The 23,854-nt window shown below is 49.8% G+C and overlaps 1 protein-coding gene across 1 annotated transcript in view; it reads left to right on the forward strand.

Annotated features, from left to right (window-relative positions):
• Nucleotides 1–23,854, forward strand: part of GTF2I (general transcription factor IIi) — a 2,618,156-nt gene that overhangs the window by 2,365,502 nt on the left and 228,800 nt on the right. Inside the window, exon 31 of the mRNA XM_069614749.1 lies at nt 12,736–12,882. Within this exon, the coding sequence (XP_069470850.1) occupies nt 12,736–12,882 (147 nt within the window). The remainder of the gene's footprint in view (nt 1–12,735; nt 12,883–23,854) is intronic.

The raw sequence follows: 23,854 nt of genomic DNA on the forward strand, positions 1-23,854 counted from the left end.
GTCTACCTCTTTGCCCAAAGGCAACGACTGATTTGGTCACCACCATCGACGGAACAGAGATCTCTTCTGGTCCTGTAACGCACTCGACGAGGGAGATGATGCTGTTGTGCCAAGACGGACATCGAGAAACCATTGTGTTTGACTTAATCAAGGCCCCCCATTTGTGATTCTGGGTATGTCATGGTTAGAAACACATAATCTTTGTATAGACTGGCGGGAGAAGAGGTTGACCTTTGCAAATTGTGCTCACACCTGCTATCCAGAAGAATCCAAGGCAATTGCAACAGTCACAAGTCCGGCAAGTCAGCTACCCCAGGAATACCTGGACTTTCAGGATGTTTTTCAGAAGGACCAAGCCAACACCTTACCACCCCATAGACCGTATGATTGCCAGATCGACCTAATACCCGGAGCTCAGATCAAATCTACGCACTCACGGAACCTGAAAATCTTCACCTAAAACAATATTTGAACCAGTACCTGGCTAATGGCTTCATTCATCCATCCAAATCTCTGGCGGCCTCGCCCTTATTCTTCGTCCCCAAAAAGGAAGGAGATCTAAGGACTTGCATCGACTACCGCGCATTTAAACCAGATGACAATAAAAAACCGGTACACCCTGCCTCTAATCCCGGAACTGCTGGACCAAGTAAAAGAAGCTCAAATTTACACTAAGTTGGATCTTAGAGGGGCGTACCATCTCGTAAGAGTTAAAAAGGGGGACGAATGGAAGACCACCTTCCGCACTAAGTATGGGCTCTTTGAATATCAAGTGATGCCCTTTTGGCTTTCTAACACCCCAGCAGCGTTTCAATATTTTATGAACCATGTCCTTCGAGAGCTTATCGATGTTTGTGTTGTCGTATATATTGACGATATCCTGGTGTACTCAGCTTCCAAGCAGGATCATGTGAAACACGTCCGCGCCGTACTTGAAAAGCTCCGACAACATAAGCTGTATGCTAAATTGGAAAAATGTTTCTTCCACGTTACAGAGGTTGAGTTTCTTGGTTTCGTTCTAACTCCATGTGGTGTTCGTATGGACTCAAGGAAGGTGGACGCTATCCTCAAATGGCCCTCTCCAACTTCAATCAAAGGAGTTCAGAGCATGCTTGGATTTGCAAACTTCTATCGCAGATTCATCCCAGGCTTTTCGCAATTGGTGCATCCAATCACATCCTTATTACAAAAGAACAAATGCTTTCAGTGGTCGGACGAAGCGGAAAAGGCCTTCCTAGACTTAAAAAGAAAATTCACCTCAGCTCCAGTCATAAAACACCCTTGCCCGGATCTCCCGTACGTAGTAGAAACTGATGCTTCCAGTTTGGCGATGGGAGCGGTTCTTTCTCAGAGAGACCCAGAGACAGGTCAACTTCACCCAGTGGCCTTTTGGTCGCGAAAATTCACAGCACTAGAACTGAATTATGCTGTAACCGACAAAAAGCTTCTGGCCATCAAGCCAGCATTCAAAGCTTGGCGGCATTATCTCCTAGGGGCCAGACACACCATTACTGTGATTACTGATCACCGAAAAATTTACTATACCTAAAGTCGGCCAAGGCTCAGTCTTCTCATCCGCTCGGATGGGCACTATTTTTTGCAGAATACGATTTTGTGATTACTTACCGACCTGGTTGCCGAAACGGCAAGGCTAATGCGCTGTCCCGCATAGGGATGGAAGAAGCATATTCAAATCCGGATCCGGTACCCATCAATCCAGGGTGGAGAATCCTTGGAATCACGACCACACTGACCGTGGACGACATCCACAAGGAAATTCCACATCTCCTCGATTCCAAGGCCTTACAAGACTGGTCGACCAAAAGCAAACATCATTCAGTTGATAATCATTTACCTTATTTCCAAGGACATCTATAATTACCTAGTAAGGAACTTCAAAAACAGATAATCTCAAATTATCATGAGTCATTGGTGGAAGGCCACCCTGGAATTGCAAAAACCCAAGCCAAGATCAAGAGACATTTTTGGGGGCCGACATGGCATAAGGATATCAAACAATTTGTGCTTTCATGTGCCATTTGTGCTCAGAACAAGGCCCAGAAAAAGAAACCACCTGGTCTACTGCAGCCTCTAGATGTTCCACCTACACCCTGGCATACGTTGTCTCTTGACTTCATCACAGATCTACCTCCCTGTAATGGCTTCAACACCAGATTGGTGGTGGTGGACCTGTTTTCTAAAATGGCCCATTTCATTCCTTAGAAGGTTTGCCCTCTGCTTCAATTTTGGCGAAAGAATTCCTAAAACAAATTGTCCGGATACATGGATTCCCCTCCGTCTTAGTCTCAGATCGGGGCAGTCAGTTTATCTCACAGTTTTGAAGAAAATGTTGTCAGTTGGCCCAGATTGACATAAGACTGTCGACCAGCCACCATCCCCAAACAGACGGTCAAACCGAAAGAACCAACCAACCAAACTCTGGAACAATATCTAAGGTGCATGTTGCATCAAACTGAAAGCAATTGGAAAGACATTTTATGGATAACAGAGTATGCCTACAATAACTCTTTGCATTCCAGCACGGGGAAATGTAACGCTCACCTGATTCCCGTAGAGGCGCCGGTCTTGACTGGGCGTATACCGTATCTTCAAAGGTGATGTGTAACACACGGCTGGCTCTTTGGGCTGGACCTCTGTGCACTGTATGTCTGACTCGAAGGGTAAGATGTCTGCAGATAGAAAATATGGGATTAAGGAACTGGGTTATTGATTGTCTCTCTCTTCTTCCCTTTCTCTTCTCCTGTAGAACCCCAAAGGTTAACGCTCTCACCTTAGGTAAGTGAACGCTGTGCTCTCCATCTGCCTCGGGGCAGGGTGCTGTAACCAGTTTCTTCACTGGATAAGGGGAGCAGGCCTCTTGACTTCAGAGGACTGCTGTCCGTCGTTTACTGCACGAACGGTAAGTTTCGAGTAATTCTAATGTCTTTAAAGTCTTTAGTAATGATGTCTCTTGTTTTGCAGGGTTCCGGCGATGGCGGATGACGGGCTGAAGTGAGTTGAAGATGGAGCCCGTGTGATGAATAGAAGCGCCTGGAAGCACCTAAGTAAGCGCTTGTTGCCTGCTTCACGATGCGCTCTAACTGTCTTTTTATTTTGCAGGTACAAGTTCGGAGCGGCTGCAGGGTGCCGAAATACCCACTGGGTTAGATGTGGAAAGGAGTAATGGCACGTGAGTATTAAAGTTCCCCAATGTCTTTAAACGCACCTTGTTTTGTCTTTCAGATGCGGGATGCAGCGCCGAAGGCCTCCGGAGCGTGCGAAGAGTTGGTAAGCTTTTGTCTTTCAGATGCCGGAATGCAGCGCGAGGCGTTGGTGACAGCCGATGGACCAAGTAAGTGAAGAGCTGTCACTGAAGACCGTAATGCTAACCTGTTCTTTCTTGTCTTTATAGGTGTTGCTGAAGACTGGATTCAGGATGGTAAGCCCTTTTCCTTAGGCCCAGGATCAGATGCAGAAGACACGATGAGCGTTCTGCTGCAGAGGATGCAGAATAACGCAAAGCAAGATTCATCCATCGGGTGTGGTTTAAATAGCCTCCTGTAGTGCTTAGGTGTCTCCTTCCACAGCCACGCCTAGGTAAGAAAAGAGTTCCTGTTTTCCAGAAGAGTTCCAGTGTTCTGAATCTAGGGAGTGGCTCCTGCCCCACCCAACAGGAAAAGTAGTTCCAAACAGAAGAGGATCAGAGGCTCAACTGGCAGGCAAGTAAGCAGCATGGTCTGCTGCAGGTAAGTCCACCCAAGCATTATGAGCCCGGCGCTTCCAGCGCTGGGACTGGGCATATTTATGAGCCTGGTGCCACTGGCGCCAGGACTGGGTCCAAAAGGTCCCAATTGGGACTGGTTGGCACTCGGAACCTGGGTTATGGATCTGCTTCCAAGGGAGTTGGGAAAACCCTGACCTTTTGGAAGCAGAGATCATGACAGGAAAACTCCATTCTATACAATATATGGAATGCATCCACGACCCTCAGAACTCGACCCACCTCAACATTTGGAAATGCCTGCTGTAAGCAGTCTGCACACAACTATTACCCAAGCCTTCAAAAGAGCAACAGAACATTTGAAGCAAGCTAAAGAGAGATACAGGAAATGTGCAGATCAACATAGGAGTGAAGCTCCGAAATACCAGATTGGAGATGAGGTTTGGTTAGCCTCCAGACATATACCACTAAAAGGAACCCACACGTTTAATCCCAGGTATTTGGGACCATTCACCATCAAGGCCATCATCAACCCTGTGGCAGTAATACTGGAGCTACCTCCGAACATGCGAGTCCATCCCGTATTCCACGTTTCCCTTCTGAAGCCAGTACAACCAGGAACTCGGATAACGAACCCACCAAGACTCATTTTGGTAGATGGGGAACCAGAATTCGAGGTCAAAGACATTATAGACTCAAAGTGGGTCAAATCAAAACGTTTCTATCTAATTGACTGGAAAGGCTATGGTCCTCAAGAAAGGTCATGGGAACCAAGTGACTTTGTTCATGCACCACGCCTAGTGAACCGTTTCCATCGAAACTACCTGACCAAACCCAGACCAGTGGGACAAACCACCTTAGGAGGGGTGTTGGGGGGGGAGTGCTGTCATGGTCCATAGCCCCAAGCATCAGGTCCAGACCAACCTGCCCAAGGCTTAAAGGCCCCAAAGGATCTCGCAGGGGCTTCCTGGACTCGGTCCTGGCGCCGTTGGCGCCAGGCTCATACTGCCATCACCAACATGGCACGTTTCAAACCCAATGAAGCACGTGTAAACCAATCTGAAGCAGGTTGAAGTGATTACTTGCCGAGGGACTATTTGCTTGGGTGTGGTTGCTGGAACTACTTTATCTGGGGACTACTTTCAGAAGACTATATAAGCCACACCCTTGGTACAGAACACGCTACGCATTATCCTGCACTCCTGCAGCGTAACACTCACCGTGTCTGCAGCTCCAGGCCAGCCATCAGCCGCGCCCGTCCAGTTGTCTCGAGCTACCTGCAAGAAAGAGTGGGAAAAGAGAGCAGAACAAGGTACTTACCTGACTCTTCATCACGGCCTTTCAGGAGTCTCCACTTCTTCAGAGCTGAAAAGGAAAGGACACCAGATTAGCCGTGCAGACCACGCAATCTTCATCGCAGATCAGCGCAACGCTAATACTTACCAGCGATTCACCGGAGCACCATCACATGATCGCCGCTCCATCATTCGATCGCCGCTCGGGGAGCTGCCGCATCTGTAGAACACAAAAGAAGACATCAGGTTAGCGGTGCAGTGGGGAAGGCCTCATTTAGACTTATAATCTTGCGCAAGGCCGCTCTCACCTGAAGACAGCAAATCCTCACAGACTCGCCATACTTCATCACGCAAACTTGTCCAGGAGGTTCCGCCCCTGCAGAATATAAAAGCAGCAGGTTAGTTGTGCAAAAAACTATACCTTGTGGAAAGACTTTCGCATAGCACTGGTGCAAATCTTACCTTGGGAAGGAAGCCAGCCATCAAAGGATCTCGCTCCATCTTAAGCACGACGAAGAAACCTGTAAAGAAGGGTACTGGAGTGAACTTTTACAACATGAACTCTTAAGCTATCCATACCATTGGAATAGGACTTAACATTGAGTCACAGTTGTCTGGAACTTAATAGGATCAGTTAAGTAACTAGATCCTTGAACTACTAAGCACCCCTGCAACAGTGGCAGGATGGAGCGCCCGCTATTCATAACACAAAGGTGAGATATAGCAGTGGGGGTGCAAGAGGACGTTACGGGAGGAGGCAGGAGTTGCTCTCATCCATATGGTTGGGTAACATGTGATTTAACATTCTAGGCAAGCCTGCTTTTGTGACAAAGTCAGAAGGGAGCACAAGACACCACTCATCACCGGATCATCCAGCTCCGTTCGGCGCCCCTGTGGAGATCAGGTGAGCGTAACAGCAACCTGTTTGAGGTGAGTCTGTTCCAGGGGTAAGTGTATTACTTTTTGTTGAGCCTTGCCACCTCCCGTGGTTGTGTATATGTACTGCTGTGTAATCGTATTCATGAGCATGTGAATCCATGCCAGGCCCCATGTTGGAGAACGAACAATTTACTTACCTGTAACTCCTGTTCTCCAGCATGGGCCGGGCATAGATTCACATGTGAACCCTCCCTCCTTTCCCTCTGTGGCTGTTCTTGGTTCATACTGCATTTTAAATGATCTACCAAATCTGAAGATGGTCATCAGGGGTGGAGCTTAGGGAGGCGGCTGTCGTTGGATGGGGGCAGTATGACCAAAAGGACAGTGATTGGTTATAGAACAGACAAGCAGTTTTCAGGCTAAAGTGAAACTGCTTTTCTTTTTTACCAAGGATTCCCAGCCTGACGACGGGAAATATTCATTAGCATGTGAATCCATGCCAGACCCATGCTGGAGAACAGGAGTTAAAGGTAAGTAACTTGTTCCTTCTGTCCAATGGAGAAAGATAGCTGTACCCTTTTTTTAAAAATCATATTGTCTCTTTTGATGTTCTTATCTTTGGTCAGATTAGAATTACGAGTCAGTCGGTCTGGAAATAATGGTGGCGGTAAACCCGCCGCCACCGTTGTTTCTGGCCGACTGATCTCGAGTTCTGCAGGCGGGAGGTGTCATTCCCGCCAGGTCTGACCACTTCCGCAGTCCCATGGAGTCCTATGGTACTCCATGGGAATGGGGATTTACCGAATTCCGCCTCCGGAATTACCAGGTCACCGGGGTTGTCATGCCCCGGTGATTCCGGGAATCACGGAGGCGGAATGGTAATACGAGTCCGGCGGTAACCTGCCGGAATTTCCAGCACGGTTACCGCCGGACTCGTAATGAGGCCCTCTATCTCTGAGGAGCGTCATATGCTGTATAATTCTCTGCGCTGTCTGTGACAAGGGCAATATAGCTTCCTCCCTCTCTTCCCATGTCTCTTTGGGCATATCTAATACATCCCAGGGTTCTCGTCCATATAGGAGTTCGAACAGTGAAAACACCAGGGATGCTTGAGGGGATTTTTTTATGGTGAATTCTAGCCCAGGGAATCATCATGTCCCAATTTCTTCCATCCTCCTCGACTAGCCTTTTTAAGATGGTTTTAAGTGTCTTGTTGAAACGCTCAACTGGGCCGTCTGTCTGGTGATGGTGCACGGACGTCCTGAGTGTTTTAATTTGAAGGATTTTCTTCACCTTGACCATAATCTTACTCATAAATGTCGTACCTTGATTAGTGAGGATTTTCCTTGGGGAACCCTATGCCAAACAAGAATGGAATGAGATGCTTGAAAATTTGCTGGGATGTATTACTTCGCATAGAAAACGCCTCTTGGTATTGCGCATCATATTTATTTATTTTAACATTTGTATAGCGTGCAAACAGCCCTAGGACATGGTTGCGCTGTTACTTGAGGGGAAACTTAGTTACAGGGATGGTACAAGTTGGTTATGCATTTACATGTTTGTATATTGATATATTTGTGAACAGAATTTAAATACATTTTGCATCATATAACAGGAGATGCAGTTTGCATTCACATGAGGTGATCAGGTGAAGAGTGTGGTTTTCATGGCCTTGCGGAATGCCATGACTGATTTCTCAGCTCACAGGGTTGGTGGTAGGGCATTCCAGTGTAGAGGTGCTAGGTAGGGCAAGCAAACGCCGCCTGCTCTGGCTCTTTTTCCATCGGCACGGTCAGCATGTTTGAGTATGGTGTTCTTGTTGGCCTTGTTGAGATAGAGGGGTAGATTCTTTGCGATAGGTAGGCAAGTGCGGAGAGGTGGATGCACTCATGGGTAAGTGTCAGGGCTTTGAATATAACCCCTTCCTTTATGGGGAGCTAGTGGGCTGATTTTCTGGCGGCTGTGATGTGTTCTCTTTCGGATATGCCTTGGGCTGCACGAAGCGCACTGTTCTGGATGACTTGCAATTTTTCCAGGTTCTTTGTGGATGTCCCTAAGAAGAGTACATTGCAATAGTCCAGCCTTGAACCGGTGATAGCTCTGGCTATGTTAGGATAGTTCTCCTTGGAGAGTAATGGCCTCGCTGCGTTGATGAGCTTGGCATGATACGCTGCTGATGAGGCGATTGCGTTAACTTGTCTTGCCATTGCCGGTTGGAATCCAGGTAGACTCTGAGGGTTTTCACTGTGTCAGACACTGGGATTTTGATGTAGTCGATGGTGAAGTGGCTAAATTGGGTGTCAAGGTTTTTGAGTGTGTGCGTAGATCCTACCAGGAGGAGCTCTGTGTGTGTCTCAATTGAGGCATAGTCCGTTGGCTACCATCCATTTCTGGATGGTGTTGTAGATGTGGTTGAGTGTCGTGGAGTCTGTGCCATAGTTGCCTGTGAGAGTGAGGAGGATCTGGGTATCGTCTGCGTAGTTGGTATAAGAGATACCCCGGGCGTCAAGGATGAGGAAGAGGGGGCGAATAAAGATGTTGTAGAGAGTAGGGGAGAGGCATGAACCTTGAGGCACTCCACATAGCATAATGGTGGGTGAAGCGGAGGCTACGTCCGAAAACACTTGCATGGTCCTACCTTGCAGGAAGGAGGTGATCCAGACAGCAACGTCTGGGGAGAATTTGGCCGTGGAAGTGAGGTGGTGGCATAGGACACTATGGTCAACATGGTCAAATGCTGCAGAAAGGTCAAGTAGCAGGAGTAGGTCTGGTTTACCAGAGTCTCTGGCATCATCCATCTGATTTTTGAGGTCCAGTAAGGCGGTTTCAGTCCTGTGTCTTGGGCGAAAGCCAGATTGGCGTATACCTAGGAGCTTATTTTCTTCTTTGTTGTACCTGCAGGTAAGCTGCTTTGTCCAGTATCTTGAGTAAGAAAGGGACGGTGGTGATGGGTCTGTAATTATTAGGGGAAGTCGGGTCGAGAGAGGGTTTTATTAGGAGGGGGCGGACCCAGGCTTCCTTGAGGCAGGAGGGGACTTTCCCTGTGGCAAAGGAGGCATTGACGAAGGCTGTGGCTAATGGTGCGAGGGTATCAGCATAGTCTAAGATAACCAATATTCATCAGTTCCCAAGTCGAGAGGGTTCTTAAGGTCCCACAATATCCATCCCGATCCTGGAAAATGGGACATCTATTATCAGGAAGGGCTGCCAGGGCAAAGGAAGGCGTTTTGTGTAGGTCGGTCTTTTGCCACAAGCGTTAGGTTCACACAAAAGTCTTAATGTCTCCAAAGACAGCTGGCCAATAACATTTTCTCACTATCTGAGCCTGGGCTTTGGCTGTTCCTAAGTGCTGTGAGGTGAGGAGACCATAAGCTATCTCGAGGACCACTCAGCAGTGACTCTTTGGGACCACAATCTGGGACTTCATTAGTCACATTTCCTCGATATAGCAATACTTGTTTAATAAAGAAAAAGGGACAGTCTTTCTTCCTTCCCTCTCCCTCTGGGATAGCTTTGAAGAGGGCCTCAGCTAGTAATAGGTTGTTATGAGGAGCGATGACTTGTACTTTTGTGTCTGTTACCAAGCTGGCTTCTCCAAACCCCTTTTCCCCTCAATCTGTTGGTTCTTGGTCGGGGACTTCCACTAAGTCGGGGAATACTGTGTTTTCCAAAATCCCTTGGGCCTCCTTGTCTCCTATTTTAACATGGTAGGGGTGCGTCCCATTTTTTACATAAGGATTTTGACATTGCCCCTATAATTGGGATCAATGAAACCCACTAGGACATCTAGCCCATGTTTCCAGGGTAGCACGTATTGGGATGTCAGGCAGATGTATGTCCCTTTTGGGGAGGGATTAGAACTAATCCCATAGGTATGAGTTGTCTTTCCCCTGGAAATATAGTAGGTTCTCGGCTGCTAGACAAATTTTAGCCAATTGACTCAAGAATAACCACAGATGGTGCGGAGGCTCTTTCAGTTAATTTATAAATTCTAGGGTTCCCCGGTTTGTATCAACGCAGCCAGATCCCATTCCTGACACAATATGTAAGGGTGTGGAAGGAGGAGATTGACACACAGGTGGCATGATTGTTGGCGGAGACTTTTATTAAAGAAATGAGGGTTGGGGAAATACCGTTTTGACCCTAATACTACCAAGGGTTTCCCTGCCTAAAACAAATATTCTAAGGAGTCTATCAGGATCATCCAAAGGAATAAGCCCTCCGTCGTGTCAAAAATCCTATTTCCAGCCCTCACACTAAGAACTTAAACTAATGCAAAAGTTCATTTCCAACTAGCAAAGTTCCAAAATGGTGCGACAAATAAACTTCAAAAGGAAGGACAACCTTATTTCCAGGTTGTCGTGCCCTCTGAATGTCCAATGAGGTCTTTCATCTTTTAGTGTCCAAAAATGTCCTTGATATCGTCTGTACAAATTACTAGGGAGGACAGATTTCACTAGTTTCTTGCCAGTATATTTCACACCTGGTTCTCGTTTCTCTCATGCACTGAGATTATGAAGATTATGTTCGTGTTTCCTCTTGCCATCTCCTTGTTTTCAGAGCCAACCTAGTACACTATCCTGTCAGGTGCTTTGACTATGAATAGTGCTCTCTTTATATGTGAGTGAGTCGCAGGCTTTGCCTTTTCCGTACTTTCAAATTGTGTTTTCTTTCTTGCTTGACCACTACTTTGTTCTTCACAGCCAACCTGGTATACTGCCAGGTACTGTGACTATGAAGATTGTTTTGTCTCTCTCTTCAGATGAGTGTGAATCGCATTTTCTTTAATTGAGGTCTTCTATCTTTTCTACTACTTCACTGGTAACAGCTAACCTGGTATACTATCCTGTCAGGTACTGTAACTATGAGGATTGCTTTGGCGACCTTGATTAGGTTTCTGGGTGCGGGTCCCAGACTCGCTTTCGTGATCCTCCCTTCTCTTAGCCGTCCAGGTCTCCCTGACCTCGCTGGAGAGCTTACCTGCGATCTTCGGTTGTTCGCAGGTACTTTGGGCCTACTCCGCTTCCCTCCACTGCTTCCGGGGATGGCGGCAGCTCCGCGCTGACTCTGGGACTCTGAGGTATGGGTCTGGGCTTCTCCACACGCTCCAGGCTTCCTGTCTGGATAGGAGCTCAGGCTTCTGCTTCTTTTGGTTGTTTGTCTGCGACTGAGCTTTTGTGAACGCCTCTACCAGCAGGTAACCACCCCGTTCTCGGTACTGTCGATATCCCGCCTCCTCTACTGCTGCTGGGATTTGAACCTCCCGCTTCCTCCGGGGGGGCCTCTTCCTCTTCCCAGTCCTCCTTCCCTTTTGATCACATGAACGGTATTGGTTGTTAGAAGATCTCTGTACATGTGCAGATGGAGAAGATTTGAGGTGTGCTGCACGGAACGCATGATAGACTCTATTCCTTGCTCCGCCGCTGCATTGACAGAGTTCTTTTTGTTACTGGCCTCGACAGGCCTTCAAATGGGTACAGTCAAAGGCTACTTGGCAGCTTTGTCTGGTTTTAAGAGGTCCCCAGATCAAGGATCCTACTTCACGATTCTGGCTACAACCCAATTCCTGAAAGGCCTTGTAAATAGTTTTCTGTCTACTCCATTTGTGATTCCAGACTGGGACCTAAACTTACCTTTGACATTTTTGATGATGGCTCAGTTTGAGCCTATGCATTCATGTCCGATCATGCTTCTTACCCTGAAGACAGCTTTCTTGGTGGCAATCTCTTCAGCAAGACGTGTTATTGAATTACAAGCATTATCTTGCAAGCCCCCCTTTCTAATTTTTTTCAAGGAGAACGCCTCACTTAAGGTGCTTCCTAAATTCTGACCTAAAGTAGTCTCTTAGTTCCATGTGTCCCAGCTGTAGGGAAGTCATGGTATCAAAAGTTTTTTTTGACACAATGGATACAATTTGTAAAACCTTTATTGAAAATGCTGGGGTTGGAGAAAGTCCTAATCTGCCCTATAACTAAGATGGGAGTAGTCTCAACAATCCAACGATAAATAAAACCGTCCTAGTGGAGTCCGTCAAATTAAAATGGCCTATGCTAACAAAAACCTAATTCCTGCTCTGTTTATAACTTCAAACAATGTACCTTTCACAGAGTCTTTTGAATGGGCTACTTCCTTTTGCCGGACTATTCCGTTACTTAGTATTGCTGATCTCACAGCTGTTTTTTACATCAAAATCTACCTCCATTCGGTCTTTAGGCACATCCTTGAGTCTTTCAAATGATAACAAAATCTGTTGGAAGAAAGTATCTATTAGTGGAAAAATTGCTAACCTTCAGTAATATTCTTTAGATGTATACGGTTTTCCTACCCCGGTTTCCTCATCCCCCTACCACTTACCCTGTTAGGACTTGATTGAAAATTTTACAATTATTCCCCGTTTCATGTTTGATAGTTCTGCCGTTCCTCGAGTTTGCGCGGTGCCAGTAGGGTGCAACTGAAGGAAATGGCTCTGTAATTTCAGAGAAAATTTTGCATGACATCACTTTCGGTACAAGACTACGCAAAGGAGTCATGATGGAGCCGTAGGCTGCATCTAAGTTGTATTTCAAAAGATGAGTCGACAGGAAGAATATCCTATCGATCAGAAAGGTTGATACCAGAGGCAGGACATTCATTATTTAATACTGATGCAGGTTGTTAACTTATAGTGTCATAAGTCTTTTTGTGTAGGTCTACTAACAGTTGTTTGTCGTCTTTGCGGACAATGTTGGCAATCAAATGCCTTGTGATGAGAGAATGGGCACATACTCGGAGTACGATGCAACCGCTTAATTTTTCTGGAAATGTGCTATTCTTTTGACGTTACTTTTTGTCATATAGAGCCAGCTGAAGCAGCGCCTGATGACACAGCGCCCCTTAATACTGAGCCTGTGGAAGCAGCACCCATTGAAGCAGAGCTAGTAGAAGCCGCACCAATGGAAGCAGTGCCAGTTAAAGCTGTTGAAACTGAATCAACAGCAAAGGAAGGTTAGTGTCAAAGTAGCGTATCTTGTTTTAGGTTTCTTGTTGTACAGAATTGTGTGCCATTCTGAACAGATATTTTGTTTGTGTGCCTTTGACAATCTGATATTATGTACACTTTATCAGGTGATTAAGATGATAAATATATCATAGCTTCAATTTTACATTAGGAATACTCTTGACAGGTTTTTGTATGTAGCCTTTACAAATTTGGAGTTAAGGGCATGCCAAGATTACTTAGCCTATCAAATGTAAACAAAGAGTTTCAATCCAAGGCTGTGTCCATGTACTACAGAAAGAAACTTTCAAACCCAATACACTCGCAAGTGAGACCCTCCATCATTCTCCACCAAGTGAAGGAACACTTGGTGGCAAAATAACCAATTGACCTTGGACGGAGGGATATCTTTGACTGAACATCTTTGACAAGCTTTCTTGTGTGAAGGCCAGTGAGAGTGGGTTCTGATCTCTCCTCAGTGCTTGGTGCACTTGCTTCGGGTAAGTGAACATCCTGCCCACAACCCGCTTTTATTTATTTATTTTTCCCCCAACCCACTTTTATTTTAATTTTTTTCCCAGCCCGCTTTTATTTATTTCCCCTTTCCGCTCCCATGCCTCCTTCCCTCTGAACCCCCACACCAGTCCTCTTCATGCCCACATGGCCTGTGACTGGCTGTTTACTCCAGGAAGTAGCCCTCTTCACAGAGGGCCCCAGGGATCGAAGGGCTACAGCAAAGGGCAGCTCCCATTCCCTGTTTGCCCGTGGACGCCTGACGGAACACCCTATAGCCACAACTCAGGTAGGATGATACAGATGGGGAGCACAGCCATTACTGTGCTCCGGTAAAACCATGCCAATGTTATTGTCCATTACTCTGTGGGCGCACTAGATAGCTACTGTGTTGAATCCTGTTGTGCCCCTTAGGTAGCCACTGTTGCACTCACGTGATCCCTGGGGCGAATGTTGTGTTGCATTTAGATTAATTCTATGGGTAGGTAGTGTGTTGCACTTGGGTGAATTCTGGGGTTGGGGAGTGTGTTGCACTTGGATGAATTCTGGGGGTAAACAATGTGTTGTACTTGGGAAGATTAGCCATGCGTAACATTTAAAAAGAACTTTGAAGATTAGCCATGCAGCACATTTTGAAAGCATTGTGAAGATTGGCCATACGTCACATATAGAAAGAAATGCGAAGATTAGCAATGCGCTACATTTAGAAAGAGCGTTGGGCCTGATTCATGGAAGTGTTTTATAATGGCGCAAACCCATAGGAAAACATTCCATGAACCGGCCCTTTGAAGATTAGCCATGCGATAAATTTAGAAATATATATATATTTTGTTTTACTTTTATTGTAACTTGCACAGGCATATCATCATAACTTGACTTGCAATTAACATTGTTGTCATCATTTTGTTTCCTAGCAAACTGATACACTTACGTACAGTGTTATAGTGCTTCCGAGTCTCCCTCTCTTATACATTTATCGGACAAATATTGCTTATATCTGCTCCATATATCTCTGGGGCGGCTGTGTAGGGGTAGTAAGCTGGCATATGCTTCTTCACAGTCAGTGGCCCATGTCATGTCTCTTTCCCAATCATTTTTTGTAGATGGTTCTGAACTTTTCCATTGCATCAATATTGTCCGCTTTGCAAGTATCAAGCTGAGGTTAAGCAATTTACGCCAAGTACGATTCATTTTACCAACTGTACCCAACATGCATAAACCTGGATCCCAAACAATGGGTTGATCTGCCATTTCATCAAGTATGTTAGACACCTCAGCCCAGTATTTAGTTAGCTGCGTGCACGACCACAACGTGTGTAGCATGCCAGCCTCCTCCTTTCCACATCTGGGGCATTTCCCATTGGCTGCAGGGTATAAAGCTTTGATCCTGGCCGGGGTGTAGTAGGCCCTGTGTAGTACCTTGTAGTGTAATACCCGGACCGAGAGTTATACGAGACCTTCTTTGTTAATGCACACAATTTTGCCCATTGCTTGTCAGTGATGGTGTAGCCCATTTCTCCAGCATGGGGTCTGGCATGGATTCACATGCTCATGAATATTCCCCGTCGTCAGGCTGGGAATCCTCGGTAAAGAAAAAACCAGTATCAGTTTCGTTTCTGATCTGTCTTTTGTAGTAATAACCAATCACTGGTCTCTGCGTCATACTGACCACAGCCAATGACTGCCCTCCACCTAAGCACCGCCTCTGGCAGCCATCTTCAGATTTTTACCGCACGTTCATGTGTTGGGATCCTCGTGCTATTGCTCTCGAGCGTTAGTGCTATTTTTTCACGTTTTTTCTCAAAAAACTTCTTGTTTTCGGTCAAAAGAGCCTCAAGCTCCACCGACTCTCCATCCGATCAACGGGGACCCGTGTCGGATTCATCTGCGCCCCTCAAGGGTGAAGATTTCGTCGAGCTACGCTTTTGGAGGACTCCAGAAGTTTCTCAGGCCCGGACATGGCCCAGGAGAAGGGATGCTCGACGCCCGGAAAGCTGTTCAGGGTCTGCCCTGGATGCCAGCTGCAGAACGTCTTTAAGGAGGACGAACACTCCTTTTGTCTCTACTGCTTACATGAGGACAAGACGCACGTGGAGAAGGACTGTGCGTTTTGCGGCAACATGTCGGAGCGGACCATGAAGGACCGCCATCAACGTCTCGCCAACTGGCTGGAAGGGAAGAGCCCGTCAGGCGAGAAGAAGAGGAAGAAATCCGAGCGGTCTTCTAAGACCTTTGAGGACGCCCCGGCGACGGGGGTCCAACACAAGGCAAAGCACAGCGAGTCCGCTGGCACCGGGAGCGCCGAACGGTCGGGCTCTACGGGCGCCAGGCAGGGCGCACCCTCCCCGGCACCATCAACCACGAGCCAACGCTCTGGGTCGGGTAAGAGGAAGGCCGAGCACCCGGCGAAGCTCCTGGAGAGGCCCCGGTCGAGCTCGAAGGCCCCATCGGAGGGGGAGCGAGGCAGTGTCCCCCCCTCAAGGATAAGGCGGTGAGCGCACCTAAGGTGGTGAAGGCCTTAATCCATCCGGCCAAGCCCTCTATCGAAACTGTCGCGGCGGCCCTGGCTCAGCCTGTGGGGGCTACACCAGTGGTGGCGACCTCGGGGCTCAGAGTCTCCCTGCCACCTCGGAGGGAGTCCTCTTTTGTGCCCATCGATAGGGCCCCCGTGAAATCCCCCGTGGGGAAGAAAAAGGGGGGGCAGGGCGTCGTCGTAGATTCGGCCTCAACCTCGGAGGAGGAGCTGGTCGAAGTCTTAAGCCACGGCCTCGGCGTGGAAGAAGACCGGCCCGTCGGGATGGATCCCGACGCAGGCGACGACGACGACATCGAGGGTACCGACGGGGCCCCTGATCGCCCGTCGGATCCCCCTCTGCCAGCGCCGCGAGACAGCTCGGCGGCCATTTTGTTGGCTATACAGTCCTTATGCTCAGAGATAAGGACGAGACTACCGTTGCTGACGGAACCTCTCCCGTCAGGGGACCCAGAACCGGGACCTTCTGGTGTTCCCCCTACCAAGAAAAGAAGGATCCACCCTCCGCCTCCTTTTCAGCCGTCGCGCCCCTTCCAGCCCTCCTCCCCGTCCACCCGAGGGGATGATACGGGGACTGACACGGCAGCGACGGGTACGGACGACGAGGTATACGACGAGGATGTACCGTCGTCGCCTCCCACCAGGGCTTCTCCGCCCGACGAGATTGGATCGTTCCACTCCATGATCTCCAGGGCATCCGAGCTTTTTCAACTCTGCCCTGAGGAGAAGAAGAAGGAAGGTTTCCTTTATCAGCGGCGCGAGGCCAAGAGGAAGACGGTCCTCTCAGTGCCTCTATTGGACGACATTTGGGATGAGGGCCTCACCCTCCTCAAGAACCCTTCCACGACGCCAGCTAGAAGAGACCGGTACGAGAAGAAGTACCGGGTCCCGGACACGGCCCCCCTGTGCCTCCGGGCGCAGCCTACCCCGGACTCCGTCGTCTCCGCGGCGGCCAGGGAGAAAGCGGGGGGGGGTGCGGCCTCCACATCGACTTCCCCACCGGACGGTGAGGGAAAGAAATTGGACGCTATGGGACGCAGAGTCATCTCGTCGGCAGCGACGACGATTAAAGCGGCCAACGCCTTGGCTATCGTGGCCCGCTACGACAGGGAGCTCTGGTACAAACTGGCTCCCCTGCTGGACTTCCTGCCGGATGACAAGAGGACAGAGGCCCTGGAGATCCTGCAGGAAGGTGAGGTGGCTTCGGACCACGCCATTACCGTCGCGACGGACATCGCCGACACTGGGTTCCGCCAGTTGGGCAACGGCGTTTGCCTTAGGCGGCGTGGATGGCTCAAGGCTACGGACTTCCGTCAAGACGTTCAGACCAGAGTCCTGGACATGCCCTTCGATGGGGACAACCTGTTTGGCAAAACAGTGGACGATTCCCTTCAGGCCATTAAAGCGGACACTGAGACGGGCCGGGCCCTGGGAGTTCTGCAGCAACGACGGACGCCCTTTCGGAGCAGCGGAGGCAAGGGCGCCTCCAAAGGTTCCGGCGGCGGTTTTTCCACCTACCGTCAAGCGGCCCGCTCGTCGTCTCAGGAGGCCTACAGAGGACGAGGCAAGTCTGGCGGACTCCGCCGTCGTCGCCAAGGAGGTCGAGGCGGCAAAGCCTCGTCCAAGCAGGATTGAACCGACCGTGGGGTCGGGCCCCCACCGAAGCACCCCGGTGGGAGGCCGGCTGGCGAGCTTCGTCAGCGTGTGGGAGTCCATCTCCACCGACCGTTGGGTGCTGGACGCCTTGGCCCGGGGCCACGCGCTCGAATTTCAAAGAAGGTGTCCGCGCGTCCCCCCCGTGACCAGGAAAGAACTTCACGTCCCTCAACTTCTCCTGGAGGTAAAGGCGATGCTGAGGAAGGGCGCCATCGAACTCCTCCCAAAGAGACTTCGGGGCTCCGGAGTTTACTCGAGATACTTCCTCGTGAAGAAGAAGACGGGGGGGATGGCGCCCCATCCTGGACCTGCGACGTCTGAACAAGTTCATCAAGGCGCAAAAGTTCCGGATGGTCACCCTCCAGCACGTCCTGGGTCAGCTGGAGGAAGGAGACTTCCTGTCGTCGTTGGATTTGGAGGATGCCTACTTCCATATTCCCATCCTAAAGGGGCACCGAAAATTCCTCAGGTTTGTGGTCCAAGGGCGTCATTACCAGTTCAAAGCCCTCTCCTTCGGACTACGGTCGGCACCCAGGGTATTCACCAAGTGCCTTGCACCGGTGGCGGCGCAGCTGCGCCGCGAGGGGATCCACGTCTACCCCTACCTGGACGACTGGCTCATCCGAGCCAAGTCGAGGGAGCTCGCCCTGGATCACACGGCAAGGACCGTCCGACTTCTCACGGACCTGGGATTCTCCGTGAACTATGCCAAGTCTCACCTGGTACCCGCGCAAAACGCACTGTTTCTGGGAGCGAAGCTCGACACAGTGTCTCTTCTGGCCTCCCCGTCGGAGGAAAGGACCAGGTCCATCCTGGGCAAGGTACAGCGGATGTTGGTTTCCGACGCGGCCAAGGTGAGGTCCATCAAGTCCCTCCTCGGAATGATGTCTTCCTGCATCTACCTCATTCCCATGTGCAGGCTCCGGATGCGCCCGTTGCAGGAGTTCCTGGACGCGCGCTGGATCCAAACGACGGGCAGCTTCGAGGAGAGGATCACACTCGACGAGAGTTTCCGGCGAGCAGTCCGGTGGTGGGGCAGCCGCACGCATCTGACGGCGGGCATGGACTTCCAGACCCCAGATCACCAGGAGACAGTGACCACCGATGCCTCCCTGGAAGGGTGGGGAGCGCACACCGAAAATCTGCACGCGAAAGGCCTTTGGCTCCCGACGGAGAAGTCCCTCCATATCAACGTCCTGGAGCTCCGTGCAGTGTTCTGGGCCCTCAGGTCCTTCCTTCCGTCCCTCAAGGGCAAGGTGGTGAGGATCTTCACCGACAACACCACCACCATGCTTTACATCAGGAAACAGGGCGGAACCAGGTCCCCAGCGCTGTCCAAGGAGGCGCAGGACCTGTGGCATTGGGCCGTCGCCCAAAGGATGTTTCTGGTGCCGTTTCATCTGGCAGGGATAAAAAACACCATCGCCGACTCACTCAGCAGGGAGCTGCGCTCGTGCCACGAGTGGGAACTACGGCAGGAACTAGTGGATCGCCTCTTCCGACGGTGGGGCACTCCCCAGATCGACCTGTTCGCGACGGCGACGAACTCCAAGTGCCGGAGGTTCGCCAGCAGGTTTCCCCAGGCGAGGAGCATGGGCGATGCCTTCTCGTTCCCCTGGGAGGGCCTGTTCCTCTACGCGTTCCCTCCTTTGCCACTGCTAATCCGGCTCGTCAACCAGCTCAAGAGGTCACGGTGCAGGATGATCCTCGTCGCACCTGCGTGGCCGAGGCAGATATGGTTCCCGGACCTTCTGGACTTGTCAGCGTCCCCGCCAATCAAGCTGCCGGTGGACGCGGATCTTCTCTCCAGGGAAGGAGGCGCCATCCTCCACCACGACCCGAAATCGCTGAACTTGCAGGCCTGGCTCCTGCAGCGCTAGAGTTTGGAGGATACGACATACCGGCCGACTGCAGAGAGGTTCTTGCAAAGGCCAGGGCGTCCTCGACTCTTAAATGCTACGGACACAAATGGAAGAGGTTCTCTGTCTGGTGCCACGCACAGAAGATTAACCCTCTACGGATTACGGCTCCCCAGGTACTGCCGTACCTACTGACGCTGGCCAAAGCTGGACTGGCACACGCGTCCATCAAGATTCATCTTGCTGCGATCTCCCGATACACCAGAACCACGGGCCGGACGTCCTTGTGGTCTCATCGTCTGGTGAAAGAGTTCATGAAGGGACTGTTCAGATCGTTCCCGCCAGTGAAGGCTCCGGCCCCGGCGTGGGAGCTCAACGTGGTGCTGACCAAGCTCATGGGACCTCCGTTCGAGCCTCTGCACTCGGCCCCGTTGAAGTTTCTGTCGTGGAAAGCAGCGTTTCTTGTGGCCATCACCTCCGCACGACGGGTGGGAGAGATCCAGGCCCTTTCATGCAAGGCCCCGTACTTGACTTTTCACGACACGAGGGTAGTGCTCAGGACGCACCCCTCCTTCATGCCCAAGGTACCGTCGGACTTCCATCTCAACGAACCCTTGGTGTTGCCTGTGTTCTTCCCGTCGCCTTCGTCGCCGGCTGAGAGGACTTTGCACTCGCTGGATGTGGCTAGAGCGCTGAAGTTCTACGTGGACCGCACGAAGTGTTTTCGGAAGACGTCACAACTCTTTGTGAACTTTGGGCCTGTCAATCAGGGGAAGGCTCTCTCGAAGGCTTCCATTTCCAGATGGCTCTCCGGCTGTATCATGTACTGTCATCGGTTGGCAAACCGACCGCTGCCTGGCCGTCCGAGAGCCCATTCCACCAGAGCGATCGCAGCTACTACGGCGTTCCTTTCTGGTGTGCCCCTGCTGGACATATGCAGGGCTGCTACGTGGAGGTCGACGCACACCTTCACGAAATTCTACTGCGTCGATCGGGATTCCAGGGAGGAGTCCAGGGTCGGCCAAGCAGTGCTGCGCAACCTGTTCGCCTGAGGTGAGCCTGGTGAGGAGGTAAGATGCTTAATGTTGAGTTTGATGTACTGCTTAATGTTGAGCCTTTGCCACCTCCCGTGGTTGTGCATGTGTGTACTGCTGTGTATTCTTTATTCATGAGCATGTGAATCCATGCCAGACCCCATGCTGGAGAAGGAACAAGTTACTTACCTGTAACTGTTGTTCTCCAGCATGGGTCTGGCATGGATTCACATGCGAACCCTCCCGCCTACCCCTCTGCGGCTCTTCACTTGGTCATACTGCCACTTCACGTGCTTCCAAATCTGAAGATGGCTGCCAGAGGCGGTGCTTAGGTGGAGGGCAGTCATTGGCTGTGGTCAGTATGACGCAGAGACCAGTGATTGGTTATTACTACGAAAGACAGATCAGAAACGAAACTGATACTGGTTTTTTCTTTACCGAGGATTCCCAGCCTGACGACGGGGAATATTCATGAGCATGTGAATCCATGCCAGACCCATGCTGGAGAACAACAGTTACAGGTAAGTAACTTGTTCCTTCCCTTTATCCTCTGGGGGTAATGTTTCTCTAGTGGATTGTGCGATTTTATATAGTGTGGAGATGGATGTCTTGGTTGTGTTGGCGATAAACATGTACCACAAACCCGGGTGTATCTGTGGTTCATTAGGGAATACAACCCATATAATGTAATGATCTCAATATTACCCGCCAGGGAAATTCCTATCCTACTATGTCGAGCTCTCAGTAAATCTGCAAGTGGTTCTATAACTAGAGCAAATAATAAAAGGGACAACGAACAGCCCTGCCTGGTACCTCCTGCCAACCCCAGGATCTCCGAGAGTATTCGGTTGATGCAGATTCTGGCGTATGGTTTTGTGTATAGTATCCGCACCCATTGCGCAAAGTTCAGCCCAAATCCATACTTATTGAGTACCCTAAATAGGAAGGGCCAGTAGACCATGTCGAAGGCCTTTTGCATGCCTAGTGTCGGTGCCAACCCCTGTGTGTCTTTGGGTATTGATGCGAGGATGTTATAGCATCAGCGTGCATTAGTCGCTGTGGACCTGCCCAATATAAAACAGGCCTGGTCCTCATGGACCATATGCAGCATTAGAGGCTTCAATCGTGTGGCCAATATCTTAGCGAATATCTTCGCGTCAGTGTTTATTAATGAGAGAGGCCTGTAGGAGCCGCATTCCTCTGGCCGTTTCTTGGGCTTTAACAGTAGAGCAATGATCGCTTCCCTAGTCATTTCAGGTAATTCACCATGTTTAGAGCTTCGGTCCAGACTGCGAAGGGTCTAGGTACCAGGGTCATAGCAAATTCTTTATAAAATCTGGCACTCAACCCATCCGACCCTGGCACCTTCCCATTTGGTAGGGGTTTGTGATAGCTCCTGCTATCTCAACCTGGTTCAAGGGATTTTCTAGTGCATCTCTTGTCTCGTACGAGAAAAGTGTGATGGGTATCCCAGCTAAGTATCTATCTATTTCTTCATCTGTAGCGAAACTCTGGGGAGAGTGCAGGCCCGAGTAGAAATTATAGAAGACTTTCCCTATTTCCTCCTGATCGGTAACCACCGCCCCATCCGGTCGTGTTATACATGGGATGTTGGAATTACCACGCTCCCCTCTCACCATCCTAGCAGGGAGTTTGCCGGGGCGCTCTTGTTCACCGTATCTTCTAGCAGCTGCCGGTCTGTCGTAATAGATTTCCCGTTCTGCTGTCTCTTTGTACTCCTAGTTGAGTTTTAATATCTAATTTGGTCTGGTTTGTTGGGTTAATGGCGTATTGTTCTTGCTGTTGGGCATTGTTTCCCTTGTGCCGCCGGAGCTCCCTGCAAATATCTTTAAGCACTCCCAGCTCGGTCGACATGGTGACCCCCCTTATGTATACCTTGAAGGCCTGCCAAAGAGTTGCTTGTTTCTCTACCATATTTTCATTTTTCTTTAAATATTCATCAATATGTAAGGTCAGGTTGGACTTATAACTTGATCTGACAGTGCTGCTGCCTTAAATCTCCAAGGGGGTCTTCGTGGGTAAACTTATGAAATGTGCAGGCTCAACAATACAGGGAAGTGGTCCCAGAGCGTGCTGGGAAATATTGTCGCCTCAGACACCCATCCTAGAACCCCCTGGGATGTCAGCCAAATATCAATTCTAGAGTGCATGTCATGCACCAACGAGTAAAAGGTGTATGCTTGCTTCTCTCCCTGTAGGGATCGCCAGACATCGCTTAGGTCAAGGCCGGTTATGTGCGTGTGTATTGTGCGCGCAGCTTGGGTGAGTGTTCTGGGGATGTGGGATGTACGGTACAGCTGGGTGTTCAGTATCGTGTTGAAATCCTCACCTATGATTATATGAGCAGTGGGATATTTGGCACACGACTGAAAGATCTTAGTGTAGTAGTCTGGTTCATCCGTGTTTGGGCCATAGAGATTAATGAGGAGTACCTCCACTTCGGAGAGCTTCCCGTGAACGATCACGTAGTGCCCTTCTGGATCACACTCAGCCGCTAAATGTGTATAAGGTAGTGCCTTAGGTATTAACGTGAGTACCCCTCGTGCTGTGCTCGAGTACGACGTGTAGAAGCAGGGGTTGCACCAACCAGGTGCTATTTTGTCCGCCTGACATCCCAGTCAGTGTTTCTCCTGGAGGAATGCGATCTGGGCACCAGTTCTGTTAATATACACCATTATTTTCTGTGTTTTCACTGGCATCCTCAGTCCCCTTACATTCCAGCTGATCAATTTAAGATCTTTTGGGTCTTTTTCAGCCATATTCCGTACAGTTTCTAGTATGTTCCATAGTGATCAAGTGTTGCTTGCTGTTGCCATATGACCTCCTTGTGTATGTCTGTACATTTTTAACTTTAACACCCTTTGCATTCCTGCATACCCCCACACCCTCCCTCATAGTTCCCCCGAACTTCAACTATGCGTTTCCCTCCTCTACCTACCTGGCCTGTGCTCCAGTGATCACGTTTCTGGGTAGCCTGGCTGCAGCACGAGGGTGGGCCTCATTTCGATGGGCATATGGGGTTGTGGTTCTTGTCTCCAGGTCGCGGGTGTGGTATAGTGCCGTGTCTGCTATGTGCAATACGCCATCCTTGCTAGTTACTGGGCGTCCGTGGTCTGTCCTCAAAATGTAACTATCACCTCACCGTTCGGTGATGGCCATATCTTCAGCAGTCTACTGTGTCGTGGGCTCGGCCCTCCTTGGGGTGCGGGGCGTATCTTATTGTGGTCGAGTAGTTGCATCTTGATGTTATGATATACTGGCTGAATTTCCTGTGCCGGTAGCTACCTGAGTTTAATGGTCTCTGAAGTTTATGGTGTTGTAATATGTCCAGATGTCAGGCCCTTGCGGACCTGAACTTTCTGCG

Source organism: Ambystoma mexicanum, chromosome 9 (assembly GCF_040938575.1).
Source record: "Ambystoma mexicanum isolate Mex_15411 chromosome 9, UKY_AmexF1_1, whole genome shotgun sequence".
In the NCBI taxonomy this organism is placed as follows: domain Eukaryota; kingdom Metazoa; phylum Chordata; class Amphibia; order Caudata; family Ambystomatidae; genus Ambystoma; species Ambystoma mexicanum.